At 46.5% G+C, this 16,471-nt stretch overlaps 1 protein-coding gene across 1 annotated transcript in view; it reads left to right on the forward strand.

The window, feature by feature from the left end:
• rai1 (retinoic acid induced 1) overlaps window positions 1-16,471 on the forward strand; it is a 50,085-nt gene that overhangs the window by 30,708 nt on the left and 2,906 nt on the right. The window contains exons 2-4 of the mRNA XM_020616475.1: window positions 7,316-13,873; window positions 14,105-14,198; window positions 15,161-15,210. Of these exons, the coding sequence (XP_020472131.1) occupies window positions 7,388-13,873; window positions 14,105-14,198; window positions 15,161-15,210 (6,630 nt within the window). The 5' untranslated portion in view covers window positions 7,316-7,387. The remainder of the gene's footprint in view (window positions 1-7,315; window positions 13,874-14,104; window positions 14,199-15,160; window positions 15,211-16,471) is intronic.

The raw sequence follows: 16,471 nt of genomic DNA on the forward strand, positions 1-16,471 counted from the left end.
CTTCAGCGAAGCACTCCATCCCATCACCTGGAAAGGGTGGATGTGTGTGTGTGGTTGTGTGGCTGAAAGATGTGCTTTCCTGGACTGAACCAAAATGGGTCACTGCAAGGTACGAGCTGTTGTACATGTATTTTAACCTCAAATCTCTGCACCTTTGTTGAAGAGATGCCTGTATTATGCCTCTCTGCTTAGAATAAGCAGTCGAATTGGATTTCAGCCCGCAGTGTAAATGAGAACTTACCAGACACACTCAGTTCTGATTGCTTTGCTTTTGTCTTCTTCTCTCGTTCAATCTTCCTTCTGCATCGTTTCTTTTTGTGCTACACAGCCTCCCTCACCGGAGGATTCTGATGGAATATAAAGTAGCTCTGCGGCCCACTTTACAGGACCCCAACTCCCCCGTGTGCGTATGTGTGTGCGTATTTATGTGTGTTTGTATAAATAGAGAAAGACAGACCTGTAGAAGGAAAACCAGAGTGTGTGGGCATGGCTAAGGTTATCAGTACTAGGGGAACATGAACCCACAGAGCATCTTTTTCTTTCTCTATTTGTTGCACTTCTTCTGTGTCCATTTATCTCACTGCCTCTGTGTTCTGGAAGGTTAGCTGGAGACCACCTATGCCCTCACACAGACAGACACACACACACACTGTGGGGGCATTGCAGGCAGCCCAGCTTGACCATGAAACCTGTCTTTAAGTAATTTCCCTTCACATACACACAAACACATTCACTGTAAATGCTCAATATTAGCAAAAGCTCTCACAAGCTGAAAGTGATTATTGTTTGCAGTCACCTGCCTACACACAGACAGGGGCTCACTTGCCCATAAGCACATAGACACAGGTTTAATGAGAAATCAGGTATTTTTAATGGTTTTTTTTCTGATTCTTGCCACATGCACAGGTATCCACCACAAACACAACCTATGTGATGTATATGCACCTCATTCTCTTTGCCTGTTGTCTTCACTTGCTCATCCCTCTCTCCTTCTCTATTCCCATCCGTCTCACTGCACCGTTACCATGTCAACAAAGCCAGGTTTAGTCCTTCAAAGGGCAACATTCAGCAGCTGCATGATAGAGGTGACCACACTGAAAGACAGAGGGAGAGCTAGAAAGGAAACATAGATGGAGGAAGTGATAAAGGTGAGTTGCATGGAGAAGCAGAACAAGAGCAAGGCTAGAAGGCTGGAAAAGAGAGAAAAGACTTTCAAAGAAGTATTGTATCCGCAGGATTTATGTCTTCACATCCCACATGCTCATTTTCTGTCCATTGTTCAGTCAGTAAGTGAAGTGATTCAGTGTTATGCCCTAAAACGCCCATAAAGTGACATATGTAGATGGAGCAGACTGAAATCAAAGCTAGTCTTTCAAAGGAGCACATGATGCTGACCTCATGCTGGTGGTTTGAGTCTGGATTGTGACGCACCAAACACGAATTTCTTTCTTTCGCCGTTCTGTGGACAAAATGATCAGTATTCTCAAGGGTGGGAAAAGAGATGCTCCTGCCAGACTTTATCAAAACAATACATGCAGGCAAATCTTCCAATTGTGGTATTCATACAAATAGTTAGTTGCCTTTTTCCTGGACACAATAAATACCAAAATGATTCTCAGCTGCGGCTGCAAACATAAAATGAAAATATATTTGAAATGTCAGCTAAGAGATTTTTTAAATGAAATTCAATTAATTTTAGTTAATGAGTTTCTGAATTGATGTTGCATAAGATTAAGCTCATTGACATATTAATCAAAGTCAGACAATTTTTTTTTAAATATGTAATGTCCTTTTTTTGTATATATGTCTGTGTATGAGAATTTCTGATTTCATGTTGCCGGTGTATTGCATGTGTTTGTGTTGTGTCTCCTTTGACAAACACATACTCCCCACACACACACACACACTCATTCATTCTCAGACCCCCAATGTATTCCCCAGGTTTATTTGTGTGCATGTGCAAGGTTTTTCACTTGACTGAGTGACTCTGCTGTTGCCATGGTGACTATGGACCCTGTTTTTTTTTTTCATTATTATTTCATGACGTAATGTGCCCCAGTGTGAAGTTGTTCCTCTCTGAAAGGTCAATGGATATCACCAACCTGTCAGTCAAAGAAGGGTGTTGAAAAGATGTAGATATACGTCCTGAGACATTAAGAGTAAGAGAGGATGATGTTACCTGATACATTTCTTTCCCGCTCAGAGACATACATCTGCCTTTGCTTTCTCTCTCTCTGACCTTTATTTATTAATGTTGAAGCGACAGCAATGTGCATGTACGTGTGTCGGTCTGTTTCTGCTGTCAAGAGTTCCCTCTTCTGTTCTTCTAGTTTTCTGCATTTATGTAATGTCTGTGTAGAGTGTGTAATTGGTGTTCATAATTTTGTGTGCGCGCATGCAGATATTTGTGTCTAGCGTGTCATCTTCATCAGAGATGGAATAGACAGCCATGTCTGTGGATGCAGATGAGTCATCCTAAACCCCGGAGACGAGACAGTTGCACCTCAAACACAGAGAGAGAGAGACAGAGAGACTCCACATTAACTGGCCGCACTCACAGAACCACAGTGGTCTCCCAGCTGAACCTGGGCAAGGCTCAGTTTCCTCATTTTTAGATGCTACTAAGTTGTTTCACCCTCTGTGTTTTCAGATAGCCTCAAACAAGTGCTTGACTTAATGAAGGGAAATGGAGAACTTGGTAGGAAAACACAAACACTAGCTAATTTCCATTCAAATGTATTTGGCAGCATTGTTTGTTTTTTAAAAGGTGGTGCCAGTGTATCACATTTAATTGGACTGAGGGAGGAAAACAGTCAAACAGATGGAGAGGATGGATAAACAGAAAGACAAAAGAGTCAAGATGAGGCCACTATTGTACAAATTAATGACATCATTCCAAAGTTTTCGGTATGTTGGGCATGAGCAACCTAATGCATGGAGTATTCATTAGATGCATAGCATACATATACACTATGTAATCACTGTCAGCCCTCTGATCACATTTATTCGTTGCTTGTCTATAGGAGCTTCAAAGTGCCATCTGTCCATCTGTCTCTTTGTCTGTCTGTGAGTGTCAATGGCAGGTCTCCACCCCCCTCTATGTGACTGGCTGCCGGTGACCCCCGTGATCTCCAGCTGTGTGTCATGACAACTGGACACTGACAAATGTCAGAGCAGATATTGGCTTCCTCCATCTCGTAAGCCTCTCCCTTGAGTAGGAACCCACCCACACAGCCTGGCCAGACACTGCAGAGGAAAAGAGGAGGAAAGACAGAGACAAGATGTATCTGCTCATCCTTCTGTCTGTCTCTCCAGTGTGTTGAACCTGTGGTTATCAAGTAAAAGGGCACAGTGTCCGCTGAGAGGAGAGGATACAGGCAGACAATTTGAACAGGGAGCGTGACAGTTGGAAGCATCTGAATACTCTCTGTGCCATGTTGAAGTGTGTGTAATTAGGAAGGGGATAGCAGCGTGCTGATTGGGAGCAGCGGCAGGTCGGATTGCTGTGTTATTTTGAAGCATGCTGTGTTAAGCAGAGTGTTAAAGGTAGATGTGTTAGAGATGAGTGTGTGCGGTGAGGCGAGGTGAGGGGTTGGTGGGGTATTTTCAAGTGCATTGGTGGGGTGTCAAGAAGCATGGGAGTTCAGTTTTGTTGTGTGTTATGCCGGGGTGAGTTATGATGATTCCGGTGGTGGTGGTGGTGAAGTGCGACTGTTTGTGAATATGTGTGACGGGGTGAGTGTGTGTTTCCTCCCAGGCTGCTCCACCTCCCCAGCAAACTGCCTCTGCATGTATAATTAACCAGGATGACTGGGGAGGTAAACACGCAGGGAGACGTTCCGTCCCACTACTCTGTATGCCTGCATGTATGTGTGTCTATGTATGTGCATGGGTCTGTGTTTGAGTGTTGGCGCGTTGCATGTGAGTGTTTGTTTGTGTCAGAGAGACAGAGAGCAGATTTGAAGCAAAAGAGTTGGAGTTAATGGAACGAGAGAGCTGCCTGTTTCTCTCCTTGTGTGTGTCTACATGCATGTGCTTGTGTGTAGAGAAAAAAAGATAAATCCCATCTCAAGCTGCCTCAGAAGATGATGTGATGAAAGAGAGGGAGAAAGGATAAAAAAGAATGAAGGGGGAGCTGTAACCAGTCACAGCTCAGTGCATTATGAACCATCCAGCGGAACAATCAGATTCACTCTCCTCTCCATCTTCACCCATCTGTCCCTCCCTTACACTCCTCTCCTCCTGAATACTTCCTGACAGTATTTCATGTACACATTATTATGCTTGAGAACTGAGAAGGTCCTCCTGGGTACGTTTATGTTTCAGAAATACACATGAAGAGGCACACAGCACACAAACCTTAAAACAATGATGTCAGGTTAAGGTTTACAGATCTACAAAAACAATAAAGCTGGTTATAAGGACAACTGCCTTGTTACAATCTGAAGTGGGTAGAGCCTAAGGTGATCAATCACATGTCTAGTAGTTCATGTTTGTCTGTGGAGGTGAAGCATTTGGCTAATTACGGACTGCGCTGCCTGGTAAACTTACACACATCTACCATTTTGCATGCGTGTGTCTCTGTGTGTAAGAGCGTGTATGTGCGAGCAGTGATTGCTGCAGCTCATATTTCCCAGGAGCCCAGGCTGTAGAGCCCACTCAGTAAATCATCCATTCTCCTCTGTCCTCTGTACCCCCTTCTCATCCTCCTCCTCTTCAAACATATCATTCCATCACCGTTTCCCTTCGCTTGCATCCCCTCACCCCTCAATCTCTCCCCCAGCCTCATCTGACTCTTTTTCTTTCTCCTCCCATTAGACCACTAATGCCTTGTTGTCTTTCCCCTCCATTTGCCTTGCCATTTTCCTCTTCAGTCACAGCACAGGGCCAGAGAAAGAGATCTGAGCTTGAAAAAGACAGAGACTGGGGAGAAGGAGAAAAGGGAGAGTAGACAGAGGAGTCAGAAGCAGATAGTCAATTAAGTGGAAAGAAAGAAAGAAAGAAAGAAAGAAAACATAAAAACAAACATATAAGAAAACACCAAGAAGCAGCCAACATGGGTGTCTTGCTGTGTGCGTAATATATGTTTGCTTCTCCTCCATCTCTCCTTCTCTGTGCTCAAGCAGCAGCAAAATCAATGCAAGCACCACCTAATAAACCGACAGGTAGATAGAGAGGATTCAGCAAGCTCAGCATGTATCCTTTGTCCTTTTTCCTTTCTGACCCCTGCTGAGGCAGGGAGCAGCACTACGTGACATGGTGCATCCACAAACACTGAATTCAGATGGCTCCTCAAAATCAGGGTTCTCTGTGGAAAACAGGGGCAGAGGAGGAGATGCAGCATGGAGGAAACGTGATTGGAATGTAGACCCTTCTTGCATACACACATACAGTACATGTATGTGTGTTTGAATACAGGAGAAAGATGGAAGACTGAAAGAGGAGTGAAGTAAACTGATTGGTCAGAGTGTTTCTTTGGTTTGTTGGCTGTTTTTAGTAAGAGACAGACAAAATTTTAACAATCCAAATAATTATTCTTTAGAATTTGCTATTGAGAGAAGAGCAGAGATGGCACACAGGCAACTCAAACACAGGCAAATGCACAGATCACAACACTGGATCCCACAAGCAATGTGTATCTCAGTCTATCCTCTCCTCTGTACTCGACAAGCTTGATCTGGCACAATCCTACCCTTCGTCCCCCACAAGAATCTTATTTAGGTCATTGTGGAAATAAGTATCCTTGTGAAGATACACATATATCACCGCAGGTGAAGTACTAGTAGGCTGAACGCAGGTGGAGGTGGGAAGGTACAGTAGTAGGGAGGACAGAGAATTTCCAGGGGAATCTATAGGTCTGTGTGTTGAACTATTAGTGTGTGCATGTTGTATGTCTGTGTGTATATTTAAAGGACAAACCACAAGCTGTGGATCTGCACACATAAACACAAATAAATCTACGCTCTCACACACACAGTCACATACATACGCACACAGAGATGAATAATGCTACTGTGCATCTGTTGGGATGCACCACTGTCCCTGGGGCAGGTTGAATGCCGGCATATTGTGCTGCAACTGGCTGACACACACACAAACACACGCACACACAGGCTCAGCGCTACAGCGTCTCCAGGTGACTCTGTTCCTTTTATAGAGCAAGAATACCCCCCACCCACCGTCACCCTCTCCTTTCTATTTTGTATGATTGTGCATTCGTAATACACACATTTGCAAAAAAACACACATTCGCAAAAAACACACATGCACAGGCTGTGAAATTATTACAGACAAACACTGACACGTGCACTCATATACTGGAAGAAACACAACACACACAAGCACACTTTACAACATCCAACTGGCATGCCGAACACATGCATGCAAACACACACTATAGCACTTCCCAGTTCCCCTTAGAGGAAACTGGTGTTTGCATCTGTTCAAGAGAATACAAGGAGGAGATAAAAGAAAAAGAGGGTTCAGTTTTTATGAAACGCTGCATCAAAGGCAAACCAGAAGATATCACTATATATTATTTGTTTTGGATAATAAATTGTAATATCTTAGTGTGGTTTGAAAACAGGGGCAGGTCTGGAGATCGTATTTGATTCAACACAGGTATGAATAATGTATCATACAAAATCAGCTGAATAAAAGCTAAATAGCCTCAGTCATTAGTAAGTTCAGTTCAGACTCAAAGTGGTAAAACCCAGGACTGGTGATCCTCAGATGTTATATTATTACTGTGGCCTCCGGTCTTAGAACATTTGCCTGGCCTCCGTCATGCCCCTTGGCATATTGACAAACATACAGACAGGTTTTGCTAGGCTATGTTTATTTATTTATTACACACAAACATCACTGTCTTGTCCTCCTTTCTCTCTCTCAGACATGTCAGCCATAGCACCAGAGACAGTGTCACATGCCTGCCCCTTCATCTTGAAAGGCTGAAACAGATACTGGAGCTGCACCATTGTGGGGCCATTTTACACACACAGCACAAAATGCTCATATACACACACACATGCATGCATGGTGCCATCAAAACTGGACAAGCAAAAAGTTGCTCTATCAACATGTGAACATCTGTGTGTTGATTATGTAGGATGTTGTGTTGTATCAATGAGTGTGAAAAATATCTTCAGTGTTTCTTAAAGACGGGGAGAATTTTGCTTTGACTGCAGGTGAATGCTAAAATAGAATTAAACATTGGAAGGTGAAATGCAAAATGGAGAAATCCCAGGATCAACAACACTAACCCTTGCAATTTCTCTCTCTTTTCTCTTGCTTCCCCCTCTTTCCATGCCTTCAGAACCCCTAAACCCCCTTCCCCCTTTCCCGTCTCACCTCCCCCTCCCTGCTCTGGCCACAGACGGAGAGCGTTATGCAGTCCTTCCGTGAGCGCAGCAGTGGTTACCACAGCAACCAACCCTGCTACCAGCAGGATTCCCATGAATTATCCCACCTGGAGACATATCGGCAACACCCACATCATCCCCACCCCCAGCACCCGCACCCAGGCCCTGGTCCGCATCCAGGCCCAGGCCCAGGACATGCCAGATTAGGCTATGAGGTTCAATCACTGGCGAACCCCACAAACATGCCTCCAGCTGGTGGACCAGGAACTGGAGGAGGCCCCAAAGACTGTTACAGCCAGCAAGCCTACTCAGGCTACCCAGGCAATGGTGGAGAGAATGGGAGTGGAAATGGGGGCTCAGCACCTTCGCAAGCAAAGAAATCCTTCAGAGGAAGCAAAGTTCCCCCACTAAACCCAAGTCAGCACCTGCAGGGTCCTCCAGGCTATACTAACCACATGGGCCCTGGGAATTATTCAGCCCAGTATATGAATGAGGGCCACCTCCAGCAGAAGTGGGAGGACCCAGCCCAATTAGCACAGTATGAACAGGAGATGGTGGGGCGTATGGAGGCTGGTGGTACCCCTGCACCTAGCTCCTCTCAGTATATGGACCTGAATATACTGGGCCATTCCCAGACCTCGTGCCACCAATCCACCACCCCTGCTTATACTAGTCCCCACCATCAGCCCCACCCTCCTAACCCTACTCCCTCCCCTCTTATTTACCCCCAGAGTCACCTGCACTACCCTCAGCATTCACCCTCTCCTTCGCCATACATGGAAAAATGCAGCCCTATGCCCCACTGTTATAAAGGTTACAACATGCCTCCAAATTCCCAGTATGGTAGACAAATGAGCAGCCACAGCAATCTGAAGCAGGGAGGTTACAGATCAGCACAGAACAGTTATGGCTACCAGCAGCCTCCCTCCAGAGGTTATGAGCCACAGTCCACTTTACAGGCCATGACCAACCCCCAGGAACCCCACCCTAAATACCAACACTACAGCCAACCCCAACAAGCCTACTGTCTCTCAGAGCTGTCTGTCAGATCACCAGAGCAGTATTATCAAACTTGTAGCCCCTCTTCAAGCCACTCCCCCGCACGTTCTGTAGGGCGCTCCCCCTCATACAGTTCCACCCCTTCACCACTAATGACCAATCCAGAGTCCTTCCAGTATGCTCAACCTCCCATGACCCCTGGCACAGCCTCCTCCTCTTCATCCTCTTCAGCTGGTATGCAGGAGCAAGCCAGTGCCGCCATGTTGATGCCCCCACGCTCACACCCCTCCCCTAGTGTGCCCCATGGAGTCTCCCACAGCTATACTACCACACCGCAGGTCCAGGTCCTCACCATGAAAGAACGGTTCTCAGAGAAGCTGCTGTCAAATCCCAGCTTGTGGAGCCTAAATGCCCTCACTTCTCAGGTAGAGAACATCTCAAATAATGTCCAGCAACTGCTGCTTTCTGAGGCCCTGGTGGCCAACAAGAAAGGCTGTAAGCGCAGCAGTATAGGGAACAACAACAGTGCTGGAAATGGAGGATCCTCTAAAAAGGGTGAGGAGTACAAAAGTCCTCCGTATCCAGATGGTGGTGGTGGTAGTATTGGAGGACCTATGCAGGACTCTTACTCTACCCCACAGCACCAGCCAATGCCCATGGAACTCCATGAGGGGGGCTACTCCAGCAGTAGTGATGAACAGCTGGAGAAGGGCTACTACTACTGTGGTCAGGGCAGAAGTCCAGCACAAGCCCCTAACAACACACAACTCAGCCTGGACACAGTCTCTTCATGCTCCATGACCTCCCCAGATGATATGTCTACCAGGTCTGGGGACTCCGGTCTGCACACCCTTACTCCTGACCCTAACAGATGTCAGTCAGGGCTGGGAGGAGATGGCATGAGCACTCCAGTGAAGAGCATTGGTGATGAGAGGTCTCCTACAAGCATTATAATATCCAGTCCTATGAAACAAGAAGGGGACTCCCCTTCTGATATACAGCATATCAATGAGCCTGTTAAAGAGAACTTTGAAGAATCTGCCTGGACAGAGAAATCAGCCGACAAAGAGGAGGTGACAAAAAACACTCTTGACCATGAGCAGGATTCAGACATAACTGAATCTACAGAGAAGCTGGGGAAATGGTCAGATGAAGAGAAATGTCCAGCCCTCTACAGAAAAATAAACAAGGACGTGACAGAAAAAAGCTATTGCTATGAGGAGACAGTGTACCAAGGGGTTCAGAGTTCAGCTGAACGGTCCCCGGTAGCTCTCTCTGACTCCAGCAGCAAGGAACACTTTGGTCATGAGATGAAATCACAGGCATTCAAATCTGAGTCTCCAACTGCTTCTGAAAGCTCAGCGAAAACCTTGCCTTTCATTTTGAGGGGTGACCTTGAACAGGATCGATATTCCACAGAGAAGGAGGACAGCTCAGAGAACACCTCTCCAACCCCCCAAGTTGAGGCCTTGGATGAGAGCAATTCAGACAAGAAAGAGACCAGAGAAGAGGAGGGGGATGGAGAGGAGGAGGCCACTGAGGAGGAAGAAGAAGAAATACGGAAACAACAGCAACATTCTCTTTCCCCTCCTCCATCTGCAGAGGTTAGGGAGCAACTAGGGGAGGGAGAGAAAGTGAGCCGGTCATTGATTGAGGAGCACATGAATAATAGAGATGGGCTAGAGAAGCCTACTGGAGATCTCTGCAGCATAAAGGAGGGCACTGAGCTCCACACTGACAATGACTTTGCAGAGGTACCTGTCCATCCAAATGCAGCAGCAGCAACAGCAGCAGCAGGTGCATCTGCACGGAAATCAGCCATTGGTGACACTGCTCCTCAGCCTCAGTCTGCTATGCCAGTCTTTTCAGCTCTGAATGACAAGACAATTCCCATGGCTCAGACCAGGGACCATATTGATCACAGTGATGCTAAAATGCTAGAGCCAGACTCTCCTCAGCTGCCAGGGAAGTCGATACTTCCCTCTGCTCCATCCTGGGCAGACACTCCACCCTCCCCCAAAAAAGGTGATGAGGACATGGAGCCAGGCATCAGCTGTGCCAGTGCTGTGACCCCGTTGGCCAAACCTGAGCCCGTCACCCCATCTGCTCAGCCGAGGGCATTCGGACGCAAGCATGCAAGGGGCAGAAGGAGAATTACACATTCAGGTGTGGGAATCAGGAGACAACTAAGCTTGGAGAGGGAGGAGGAGAAGGAAGAGGAAGGAGCCACCTCACCTTCACAGAAGCCTTGTATGGCTCCAAGCAAAACTGTGCTATTCTCAGATCAAATGGACCTAGCTCATCAGGAATCTATTGTGAGCCAGACTCCCAAAATGGTAACTGATGTTTTTTGTTCAAGAATGTGCACTCGCTCATTTAATGCACCAGACTTGCCTCCCAAAGTTGAGCCTCATGTGAAGAGAAAACCAGGCCCAAAAACTGGTTCAAAGCCGGGGCCCAAACCAGGGCCAAAACCTGGACCAAAACCAGGACCGAAGCCAGGAGCAAAGCCAGGGCCAAAACCAGGTCATAAACCTGGGCTAAAGCCTGGACCAAAGCCTGGACCAAAACCTGGACAAAAACCAGGACCAAAACCTGTGTCAAATGAACCAGAGTTGCCACTGAAAATTGAGATTCCTGTAAAACAAAAACCTGGACCCAAGCCAGGTTCAAAACCTGGGCCAAAACCTGGATCGAAGCCTGGACTAAAAACTGGTCCAAAACCAGTTCTAAAGCCAGCTCCAAAACTATCACCTAAGCCCGGACCCAAGGTTGCTGACGTTTTGTCCCCTACTGACACTGCACACATCAAGACCACAGTGGGTCGTCCCAAGGGTTCAGTTTCCAAAGCAAAGCTGATGCTGCAAGAAGAAACCACTGAACCTTTGATAGGACTGCAAAGCAGGGGCAGGAAGAGCCTAAAAACCACAATATCACAAGTAAACCAGGATTTAAAACCAGTAAACCAGGAAGAGAAACAAGTAAATCATGACACAGAGGCACCAGAAAAGGAGAGTAAGAATATGGTCTTGAGATCCAGAAAGCCCTCACAAGAAAAACTATCAAAAGAAAAAGAAAAAATAGGAGAAGATACTCTACTCCAGACACTAACAGAAATTAAAGATGGCAATGTTTCTCCAAATGTAGAGGCGCTTTTAACTCCAATTGCCAATGCAGCTGAAAACACAGATGTTCTAGCAGACTTGCCTCCACCATTTGTCCCGCCAGTACCAGCTGAACAATCTGAACTAAAGACACTGCTTCCACAAAAACGTAAACCTAGCTCAGACCTTTCCATTACAAAAGTAAAGAAAAAGAGAGGTCCAAAACCCAAACCAAAACCTTTAGCACCTCAACTCCCTCTGTCAGAACAGGTTGCTTCTACACTTAAAGAGAAGTGTGTTCGGGGCCCCAGGAAAAAAAGAGGGCCACCCAAGAAAACCTCTGTTGTCACTCCCCCAGCCAAAGACACTCCTCCCACCATCAGTGAATCTGACATCACTAGTGACATGCCTGTGGTGCCACCTCAGTGCCCCACTAAAACAAAAGTTCTCCCACCGCGCAAAGGCAGAGGACAGAAATATGAGGCCATGGTGCAGAAAATTACATCTCCCAGCTCAAAGAAACACCTCCTGATTCCCCAGACAGACAGCAATCTAACTGATGATGTGACAACCAAGGCTTTGTCTCAACATGTCTTAAAAGAAGGTGAAACATCTATGCTCATAAATAGCAGTGAGATAATAAAGGGAGAAGTGAAAAGCATAGAGTCTAGACAAGAAGAATTGAAACAACACAAAGGGGCAGTGAGAAAAGAGGAGATGACACAAGAAAAAGAAAAGCTTGAGATGAGTCAAGTAATGTCAATGCCAAAAGAGGAAGACGTTGGAAATAAGAAAGAAACAGGACAGGAAAACATTAAACCAGGGGCACAGCAAGATGTTTTCACTGGCAAGGTTTGGGGCTCAATAGTGGCCCCAGTAGAAGTCAGGGCTCCAGGAGAGTGGACACCACACGCTTCAGAAGGTGTATCCACCACTGCCACCAAGTTCACCAAAACAAAAAGGAAGAGATGGGCTATGGTGGAAAGTACAGATGCCTCAGTAGTAGCCTTGGAGGCAGGAAGCCTAATAGTTACAACACCAAGGCTGGCGAAACAGAGGGCAATTAAAAACAACCATGAGATGCACCTAAAACAGAGAAGAAAGAAGAGGAAAGGCCAGGTCCCTCTTGAAGAAACAGATTCTGTCGATGAGACAAATACTGACACATTAGAACAACAAGAGAAGAGGGTAGAAGAGACGGTAACCCCCACAGAGTCCACATTACCTCAACCAGTCAGCCCAGATGAGATCCCAAAAGCCACCCCAGTTGCTAGCACAGAACTCACCCAGAAACCTAGAAGAGGCCGAAAACCATCAGCAAATGCAACCAAGAGGAAACGAGGCAAAGCCTCATCAGAGCAAATTCCCGGCATGCCAGTGAAGGTCCACAAAAAGCCTGGGCCAAAACCTGGGATGAAAGACGCCATTGAGGTCATTGAGGCAGTAGTAAGGGCTGCAGGATGCGAACAGGCTGAAAAAGAAGAGAGAGAAAAAGAAGAAAGGCAAAGAAGGGAAAACGAAAATAAGGAAAAAGATAATACTTGTGTTGTGGGCCCTGTGGTGACAATATCAGAAAAACGGACTGAGACCATTTCTGTGAAAAGAATCAGGCGCAGACCAGTACATCAACATTCTAAACTGTCCTTCTGTCCTTATGTACGGATTAACAACTCCAGAGACTTTTCCTCTTGGTGTGCCATAGTCAACAAGCCTGAGGATGCAGTGATTTTTCAGAGACGTAGAAAAAAGGGTATACTTAGAATGAGGAATCCTTTTACAGTTGCAAAGGTAGCACCACATACTGCTGCCATGCTACTGGGACCCTTGGTAAATAAAAATCTAGTTGGAAGGTGTCTTACATGTTGTTTGTGTGGAAAGCCAGCAAATTACAGAGACCTAGGTGATTTGTGCGGACCCTACTACACAGAGGATGGCGTCCCGCGGAAAGTTTTGACGATCGGGCCTTCAGAATCCCTCAGGGAAGAGTTGGTGAAGGCCAGTGACAATAAGAGTAGCAGCAGTGAAGAACCAGGTGATTCCTCAAAGAACGAGGGTGAGGGCAGCACGGAAAAGAATGGAACTACAGAGCCATCCACCCAAGAAGGCAGTAGTAGCAGGCACCACCACTGGCGCTACAGACGGGCAGAAAGAACAGAAAGAATGGGTCAGGAGGGTGGTCCACGAAGACTGACTCTGCGAGAGAGGTTCAGGAGGATTAAACAGCTCCAGGCCATCGACACAGGGGCTTCAGGTGACCAAGAACATAGCATGTTCCAAAAGCTACAAGTGGAGGCAGAGGCTAAGGAGCACTGGGCCCATGAAAACTGTGCCATATGGACCAGGGGGGTAATCATGGTAGCTGGGAGGTTGTATGGACTGAAAGAGGCTGCCAACAGCTCAGCCCAAGCGGTATGATCATTTCCACCAATCAGTCTTATACTGCTCTGGAATGTGTGCATGCTTATGGAAGTTAAGAAATACTATGTGCTGTCCCTTTCAGAATCTGTGCAGCTTTTCTAAGAAATTGTTGTTAACTTTCAACCTTTTTCCCCATTTTTTTCTCTTTGTCCCTCCATCGGTCAATTTGTTTGTCTTTTTATTGGTCTCGGCCCATATGTCCTTCTGTCTGACTAACCCCAGAGTTGCTACAAGTGCCAGATTGTGGGGGCGTCCCTCAGCTGCTGCTGGAGAGGCTGCTGTCATAAATACCACTATGTCTGCGCCAAAGAGATAGGTAAGAGACCAAAGTGAACGAGGAAGACAGCAACAAGGGATGAAAAGGAAAGAAAACCCTGGGAAAGGGAAGAGAAATGAAGAGAGAAATTAGGAATGGGAAGATGAATGTAAGCTGACAGGGTAAGAGGGAGGGGAACAAAGAAGACAGGCACAAAAAAGGAGAAAAATGAAAGGAGGGGAGGCAAGAGAGGGAGAGAGTGGATGTGGGTAAAATGAGAGAAGGGAAATGCATCAAGAAGTAACATTACTGAGCATGAGAAGAGATGTCTGAGAGGGCTACAGGACAGCAGAAGAGGGAAGGAGAGAGGTGGGTGGGGGACGGATAAGCGATGACGAGAGGAAAGTGGGACCTTAGTGTTTGTAAGAAGGTGAAAAAGAAGTGCTAAGGGAGGAGGGTGTATATGTGTGCATTATTGACCACCACCTCTGTGGCTCCATCCATCCATTCTGCTGTCTGTGGACTGAATATGAATGCATGCATCTATGTGTGTGCCTTCCTGCCTGAAAGCCTTGTTGTATGTTCCCTTCAGTGGCTGCAAGTGTGTCCCTGGTTGTTTTTGTCAATAGGAGTGAGTGTCTGTATGTCAGCACATGTTGTATGGCTTCCCCCTACATTACCTCATGCCAGTGTGAGGATTAAAAGGCTTGCCACATCTGCCAAGCCAGCACCAGGAGCGGAGCGCTGGCCTTTTTTAATCCTGCTGAGTGTACCAGCCTTATCTGACGGCCTGCCTGCACCACAACTCATCCACTCAGTCTCTCTCCTTCCTCTGTTGCTCTCTTTTTCCTCTCTCTCTGACTCTTTATTGCTCATTTTTCATTTAACCATACCTCCTTGTGATTTGCCTGCTTTTATGAGGGGGGGTTGTTGTGTATATCCACTTCATACTGTTTATTTTTATTGCTTATCTGCAACACTTTAGCTTCTTCTCTCTCTTTGCTTTCTTCCTCCCTGCCTAGGCTGCACATTCCATGAGGATGACTTCTCCATCAAATGTCCTAAACATGAGGTAAGAAAAAGTCCTTCAAAACTAGTGAATTAATGCGTTTAAAGTCTTTTCAGCTGATTATTGGTTAGTACCAACTCATTAGCTCACCCTGCTTTAACAGTGAGTCATAGATATTAGGGAGGGTTTTATGTAGATGATTTTTAAACCATAGCTTCTCCCAAGGTAACAGCCTCTCCCAGGCATTAGTGTTTTTTCTGTCTTTACGCCCAGTTGGTGCACACAGGCTTGCGGTCCATCAGAATATCCAGAGTCTCCCTTCTTTAAGAACCAGTGTGCACTTTGACTTTGTTATCCCCTCCTTTGCCTCCCTCCCTATCAACCCTCTCTCCCCGTAGCCCAGCTTCCGACCCCACCACCTCTGATCCCCTCCACACTTTATCCCTCTTCTCAACACAGACAAAACACACAAGTAGCAGTGCAATGGCTTTACAGGTGATTCAGTATACAACAGACAACACAGTTGCTAACCTTTGTAAAACACCAAGAGAATTAATGGACAGAAGATGGTGATTCAAGTTGCTGTTTTTTCCAGCGTGTAACTCATAAAAGCAAGGATCTCATCATGTACTAACTGTTACCAAATTAATGTGCAGCCAGTAACCTTGGCGAGCGAAACCAATATCAACTGCCGCTAGCGGTGTGAACACTTCTTATTTGCCCTTTATGAATTTCAGTGACTCAACACCCACTCTTATGACTACCAACCACTGCAGCTGCAAAGGGCTACTGTTTTGGTGTTAATATGAACAGTCCACTTACCTGAAAGACAGACGCCATCTGGTGGTGCCATATTTTCCCTGCAGCACAGAGAGGAGGGTCAAATGCATAGGGGGGTGGGAGGGTGAGGGGAAGCGAGGGAGCAACGCTGACATTCAGCAGGGAGCAGTGGTGCATTGAGGCAGCAGTGGCTGTAGCCTCCTTCCCCTCTCTGCATCTCTCCCCCTCCCTCTCTCCCGCATCCTTTCCTTTTCTCCTCTGTGCAGACTGACAGGGATAAAAAGCTGGCTGCTGATCAAAACACCCCACCCACCACCGCTGCCTGCTATCCTCCCCACATGCTCTCTCCACCCTCTCTCTCTTTTACTCTCTACTTCTTTCTCTCATTAGTTCTCTCTTCTCCTCCTTTCTTTCCCCATTCCCCTTATTTTGCCTCTGCGCTCCCCTGCTGTTCCAGCTCCCTCCGTCTCTCACACTGTTCACCTCTCATCTTCTGTGAACTCCCTTTTCCATTTCATCCCTCCTCATCCCTGCCTCCCTTTTT

Source organism: Monopterus albus, unplaced genomic scaffold (genome assembly GCF_001952655.1).
Source record: "Monopterus albus unplaced genomic scaffold, M_albus_1.0 scaffold174.1, whole genome shotgun sequence".
Taxonomy (NCBI): domain Eukaryota; kingdom Metazoa; phylum Chordata; class Actinopteri; order Synbranchiformes; family Synbranchidae; genus Monopterus; species Monopterus albus.